This window comes from Pseudorasbora parva, chromosome 2 (assembly GCF_024679245.1).
Source record: "Pseudorasbora parva isolate DD20220531a chromosome 2, ASM2467924v1, whole genome shotgun sequence".
Classification (NCBI taxonomy): Eukaryota; Metazoa; Chordata; class Actinopteri; order Cypriniformes; family Gobionidae; genus Pseudorasbora; species Pseudorasbora parva.
The window spans coordinates 2,513,528-2,521,015 of record NC_090173.1 but is presented as its reverse complement, the minus strand read 5'-3'; the positions used below and the strand labels follow the sequence as shown (position 1 = coordinate 2,521,015).

Below are 7,488 nucleotides of genomic sequence, written 5' to 3'. Positions count from 1 at the left end.
CCTTATCAAAGCTTCAAAAGTACTTTAGGCAAGAGCAGTGAGTGATTAACATTTACTGGCTGCTGTCGCTTTAAGATCTGCCGCTGCCGAACTGACACACTGTCTCACACGCCCTTTTTTCCTCACAACTCTTTAAGTTCGTTTAAGACACTATAGTCGAAAAAACTTGTATAAGACACAATGCTCGGAAAAACTGACATTTTGTCATAATTCTTTCTCTGTGTTATAGTTTTTTCAAGCGCGAAAGAGAACTGGATTCTGGCACGCTGTCTGCTCATAATGCTGGAGCGTAATCTATTGCTATCCATGTCACCTGTGTGTGTGTGCATTGCTGGTTTTCAAATTAGCTCATTTTAATGTGCCTAATGACACTCCCCTATTTATGCAAACCACTCCCTCTTTCCACACAATACCCATCCCCCTTTTCGCAGTCGACCACGCCTCTTTTTGGAAGCCTTTTCAAATCGAAGGTGTGAAAAACACCGCTTCAGCAGCGAGGTTTCATGACCCGTGAATGTGCCTGTGTGGACTAAAGTGCTAATGTGAAAAGGGTCAAGCACGATGGAAATATTTAAGTTTGTGATGCTGTTGGCGAATGTTCAGGACACACAGACTCGTTGTAACGATGGAAGTTGCAACCATAGTTGGCTAACAATGCTTTTGGGAAACGCACCCCTGGGCGGATCCATATATCGATGACTTCACACAAATATGACATTTATTTCATCAGTTTATTAGAGAAGATCAGCAAATAAATCATATCAAGATGTGTGATATCTTGTAAACCTACCTAATTGCTGCGTATCCCAAACGTCATTGCGTTTCACACACTTTCTTGATCTTGAGTTTTGTGCTGAATGTGTTCAGGTTATCCCTAACCTTCCCAAATCACAAACGTTTACTGCACATTTTTGAATTTGGTTATATAGAGTAAAACTTAAGTATGTACTTAATATGAAGATGCAATTTAATTTAAATGATTTAACAAATTGTATTATTTGCATATTCAGTAAAGATTCATATCTCAGTTCTCCATTATAATAATCATCAGCTTTGACTTTTCCCACTGCTGACCAGCGCATGAATATTTGATTCAATAAAACATGACAATCGGTTTAATGTTTAACAAGACACATGCAGTCTTTATCTGGTTAGTAGCTAACCACACTGCAAAAAACTGTCAAAATGAATAAAACGTTAAAAAAAGCCACTTGGTTTCCACTGTTTGCACAGTTCAGGAAGCTTGTTTTCTTATAGCTTTCCAAAGTGAACACAGTTTCACACCAGAGATCTGTCTGCTCTGCTCTCGTCTTCACATCAGTGACTTTAAACGTCTCATATGGAGGAATCAGCACCTCTTTCTCATTAAACTTTGAGTATTTTGTCAGATCAGCACCTTGACAAGTTCTGATTTCAAAACAAGATACAGTTCCAAAACCTTTTGCTACTTCACGATCAAGAGAGGATGAAGCAAACTGGCCAAAACGAACTTCTTTGCCCTTAACATTCTTATCAAATTAAACTTTACTACCACGGTAAGTATCGAAGCAGCTAGTTTGTGTTTTCTTCAGAATCTGTATCGCTTCTGTTAACCAAAAGTGAAGTGAATACCATGCATATGTGCCGTCTTTATATTTTTCTTTACCAGTACGAACAGCATTATTGAATTTCTGATAGAGATTCAAATGTGAGTTGGTGTACGCATAAATGGCAACTGAATGATTCTTTGACAAATTATCTCCTGGTGTTTTGTAATTCTTTTCAGCATCTTTCCAAGCGTTTGCAAATGTTGGATTGTTAGACATTTCCTTCGCCAGAAATTCTGTCTGCACTCGATTCTCCATTTCCTTTGTACAGCCGTCATATTGATCATCAACTGAATTATCTGCCATATCCATCAGTCTCTGACCAGCAGCAGTTCTGTGATCCTGCAGCGACAGCAATCATAATGATCAGTCATCAGTATTCATACATGTAATATTCATACGAGAACACAAGCTCACCTGTCCCAGAGCAGCTGAAATGAGCAGAAGAGCTCCAATGATCAGCAGCATCTTCATTCAGTCGAATCCCTCAGATGATCCTGAAGATCTAGTGAATCTATTGTGAAGTGCAGACAACAAGAAACACAACCAGGCATTCATTAATTCATTTATTCATCCAAGAATCCTGAAAAAAGGCACAGCACAGCAGTTTCCAACATTGATAATAAATCCTCATATTAGAAGGATTTCTGAAGGATCATGTGACACTGAAGACTGGAGGAATGGCTGATGAAAATTCAGCTTTACATTGACACATTCGATTTTAAAGCATATTAAAATAGAAAACCATTGTTTCAACATCTAATAATATTTTTTCTGTAATTTTGATCAAATAAATGCTAGCTTTGTGAGCATGGGACAAAAACATAAAAAATAGTAATGTGTCCAATCTTTTGACCGAGTTCATTTAAATTAAAAATTTGAGTTAATACAACGAACATTTTTGAGAATCGACAACCTTTATTGAAATATTATTAAAGGATTTTGTAAGCATATGAGTGTCAGACACAGACGAGGACACAGAGGGTTAGTGCAGTGTTTGTTAAACAGAGCTAACGGACACAGGTTGAGCTCAAAGGGGAATCTTGACACGGAGACAGATGATGATAGATGATAACAGACTTTCCTTTAGAAGACAGAGGAAGATGAACAATGAAGATTGTCACAATTCACCAGTGTGAGTGCCCGTGATCACCACCAGAGGGCACTCCACCACGGACTGTCACTCCATCACAAACTGCATTACCCATAATCCTTTCCCCGGTCTCATTAGCACTCACTGTTCACACCTGTGTCTCATCACCTCATTCCCTCTGCCTATATAAGCCTGGTTATCGCTGTCATTCAGGGCAAAGTCTTGTTTAGTGTCATAACCGCATTTCTGAGCGTTTCTCTGGTTTCATGTATCTTGGTCTTTGATTTCTTGCCTTCTCCGTGGATTACCCTTTTGCCTGTTCCTTCTGTTTTGTTTGCCTTTTCGGACTGCTTGCCTGTGTATGACCTTTTGCATGTTTTATGGATTACGACTTTGGATTACCCTTCAATATATACTGCGTTTGGATCTTCAACCCAGCCTTCTGTCTCAGAGCAGTTTGTTACAGGAATCTTGACACTGAGACAGAGAACTCAATGATAACAGACTTTCCTTTAGAAGACAGAGGAAGATGACGGTGACCACAATGATGATGACGGGGAGGATGAAGATGAAGAAGGGCAGGTAAGGACGTGTTGATCGGTGTAAGACCAGACGAGGAGTGAAGGGTTGAAGAGTGCTTAATTCGGGTGATTGGGAACGAATGCGTGTGGAGTGAGTGTCTGTGTCCAAAGGTGGCGGTTGTGAAAATGAGTAAGTGTGTGTTTTATTTGTGATGACGCAGCCAAATTGTGCTGTTTTCATGATGTATCACATGTGATTCATATAGAATAATATTTTGAGTTTCTGTTCATTAAACCAATTTCCTTCATTGTATCCACTCAAAGGTTTTATTTCAATAAACTCAAAGTTTTAAGGCATCCAGGTTACTTACTTTAAGTTTAACCAACTATATTTCTTTACAGTGTGTATATAATTTAAAAACGTGTTCATGTGCTGTGCAATAATACATGATGCTTGTCCATACATTGATTTATCTCATCATGTTGATCCACTTCTTTTCACTGTATTAGTGAACTAATGTAGGGGATAGTGTATGAGGGTATAGGGTGTGATTGAGAACACAGCATCTGAGCGTCGACTTTGAGCGCTGCTAACTCACAGTATATCACTGTAGGCTTTTTCTCGAAAACAACAAATATTCCCCAGAATACATTATTTTCAATGGCATTGATTCTCAAAGTGTGGTACGCAGGCTCCCACTAGTGGAACGCGGAGGAATCGCTGAATTAAATATGAATTGGCTGTGATGGGAAGAGGTGGAGGTGAATAAATGATGAAAAGCTCTCTCGCAGCGCGTGTTCCGTGGTGCTGTAGTTCTTTCTTTCGCTAGTCCAACTATTGTTCGCTCTATTACAACTACAAATTACACCAGTATGGATCTTGTATTGCAGCCAATCAGCTTTCGTGTTATTGGCACGAGCCTCCACAGACGCATAAAACAGATTTTATTCTTCAGCTGACCGTTCTTGCAGTTCCGCGATCGTGAACGCGAAGGCGAATCTTTCTTGCATAATGACCAAATAAAAGTATAATATACCCGATTGCACTAAAAGAGTTAATAACAGTGATGTAAACGCCGAACTCTGATGTCAGACTGTGTGTGTTTGCTGCCTGTCAGCGCTCGCGCGAGTGTATTGTGTGTTTTTGGCTTATTAGCCTACTCTTGAACGATCAAATACACACATTATGCATATGTCTATTTCTGACTTGAGTAAAAAAGTTTGGGACGTGTGAGTAAGTTCTCAAAGTGAAAGCAAACTAATATAGCTTAATAACAAACAGCACGCTTAAAGCACTGTTTCTAAATGTGTGTATCTTTATGTTTTATTAATTGGTCCTATTCTGACAATCAGGGCTGAAGGTGGACTTTGAATCAGAGGTATCTGCAGGTTTCACCAAGTCAAATGTAAGACTTTTTTTGACCTTTTTAAGACCATTATGACTGGTCTTAAAAGGCTGGTCGATGTTCAAACTGTGCATTTACAGTTTAATAATAATAAATATACTTATTTGGAATAAACTGCCTCGTTTTTTAACTTCAGCTAAATAGTTAGGCCGACTACACTACTGTTTTTAAATGTTGGTCATTATGGTGGTTCTTGGTGTAAAAAGTTTGACAACCACTGTTCTATGGTATACTGCCATTTTAATAGAATATATTATGTTACTGTCAGATTTTGGCATGTTTTTACAGCAAGGTTTACAGTAAGGATGTGCATTTAATTTAAAATAACCCTTAAAATATGATGTTTTCATGTAATAACCTCTATTTCTCTTATGAAGCATCATATTTCAGTGGAAAGTCCTAAAACATGTAACATATCAGTGGTGTGTAGATATGACGTTATTGGTGTGTGTAGGACACAAGAGGGCGCTACTTTCACTAATGAAATAAAGTGAAAGTGAAAGTAAGTGTATCTCCTGGAAAAACTGGAAAAACCTTAATAAAATACTGCAAACACACACACACACACACACACACACACAGATGGAACTTGTGTTATTGTCCGAATATTCGTTACAAATATTGTTACATGAACCGCTTGATTGTTAATGTACTGAATGATAAATATCTTTGCGAGGGAAGTCAAACGTGTCTCAGGGGAACGGACATCATATTTCTGACAATGAGAGTATATATATATATATATATATATATAGGCTATTGGAGGTGGGGTTCTTTATAACCTGCTGGATTTCTTGAAAAAAAGAGAGAAAGATTTAAAATCTAAATAAAAGACAACATTTTTTTTGTCTATTGTAATGTGTGATTTTTAACATTGACTATAATATATGTTTACATGTAATGCCACTTGCGTTGCGTGAGCAACTTAATGTATAAATCTAAAGGCTATATAAATATAAAGGAATTGAATAAATTGTAAAACGTTGTTTATATTATAATAAACATGTCATCTATGAAAGAGTGTAGATAATTGTAATGATGACAAGCCATGTTCAATAGTCTAACAACTCTTAAATTTAAATAAAAAATAATATATAAAGATATAAAGGCTGTGTTTGTGGTATACAGCCGGATCAGTTGCGCGCTGCAAACGCGGCGAATAAGAAAGCACAACTTTAGTTTCCCCCCCCCCCCCCCCCCCCCCCCCCCACACACACACACACACACACACACACACACACACACACACACACACACACCGATACACACGCTAATGGTGAGAGGAAGATTGGTAAGTGTTGTGAATCGGTATACAGTCACATTGTAAGTTGTTTTTAATGACCTGCTTACCTTTAGCTACGTGTTCATGAGGTAAAGGAAAGGGGATATTTTAGTCCAGATCCAGATGTGCATGAGATTTGATCACACGAGAGTAAATATCAAGCTTTATGCTGTTTATCATAAACATTATACATTTGCACACTCCTCCTCCTCCAAGAATACTTTAGAACAAACCTACTAATCATACACATGTCATAGCACACAGTAGGCTCTATAGTTCATACCTGTGATGATGTGTGGAAGAGAGCAGATGACAGGAATGAAGACTGAATCAATCGCGACACACAGGAATAGCATTATAAAGAGGAAGTGTGTGTTAAACGGATGTAAGCAGTTGACATGTGAAATCGGATGCATGTCTATATCGGAATTCAACATTGTGCTTTTGGTCTTAAAGTGACTACACCTCCATTAGTCTGTCATTAAAGTTCATCAAAGAACACAAGAAAAGAAATAACACCCACTGATCAATCTATATTTATCTATATTTATTTAACAATCTATCAATTTAACAATCTATATTGAATCTGTATTGAATTCATTTCTGTTTCTGAATACTGTTAGACTGTTACTGTGAAGCACTTCATTCTCAGCACTGGCTGACTGTTCACTTGTGTTCAGTAATGTTTAAATGTATGTAGGCTACTCGTCTACTTGCAGTTTTTGCTGTGGAATATCCGTTGGAATCAAGAATTGTGAAATTTCTAGAATTTTGGTTGCTTATTAATGCATTTGTTACATCGGTCCAAACAATGAAAACAAATACGTGTTACACATGATATACTTTCACTGTGTATGGACTCCCTAAAATGATCTTGGCGACCCCATGTATAAAAGTCATAGAGCACAGAGAGAGAGAGAGAGTCTCTTCCTACTTTGTTCTGTCTCTCTTCTAGACCTAATATATGCTAACAACCCCTTTCATAGTAATGTTTATGTTAAGTTATCATGGTTTAAGTTATGTACAGGACACCAAAACACACCGTACAGTGATGTTGGCCCATATGATGGATCGGACAGAAGGTGATTAACAAACTTTCAGTGTGCATTGAGTAATGTATGAAGCAGGGATGCAAACACATAGTCAAAAAAGAGAGAGGTAATCGAAGCCGTCGCTCCGCAGCAAATATCCAGAAACTTACTTTGCCACCAATCCCCGGCCCACCCCATAGGCACAGAGTAAAATGAAGTTCTGGAAATGTGGTGCAGGGGCAGATAACATAGACCAGTGGTTATTTCGCTGTTTTTTCAGGAGAGCCGCACTGGAAGGACAAAATCAACAGGAGAGCCACTTTAGAAAAGTGTAAAAAGTTACATCCAATAGCATATCTGCCTATCCATCTGTCATCCCTGAACATTCAATACTGTAAGGAAAGATTCAAATATAAATATTAAAAGGTATTGTGAACTTACAAATACACTTGCAGACTTATACACACACACACACACACATATATATGAGAAAGACCGTTAAGCAAAGAGGAAGGAAAGGAAGAAAGAACATGAAGAAACCAGCAACCTCTGACAAGATCGCCTGATAA

General features: G+C 38.0%; 1 protein-coding gene across 1 annotated transcript; it reads right to left on the bottom strand.

Moving 5' to 3' along the window:
- Window positions 1-817: 817 nt before the first annotated feature.
- Window positions 818-6,243, bottom strand: LOC137090401 (ecto-ADP-ribosyltransferase 5-like). The gene is given in 3 exon segments (XM_067454408.1): window positions 818-1,928; window positions 2,004-2,100; window positions 6,172-6,243. Coding segments are annotated over 2 exon segments (834 nt in total). The 5' UTR covers window positions 2,061-2,100; window positions 6,172-6,243; the 3' UTR covers window positions 818-1,151.
- Between the last annotated feature and the right edge of the window lie 1,245 nt (window positions 6,244-7,488).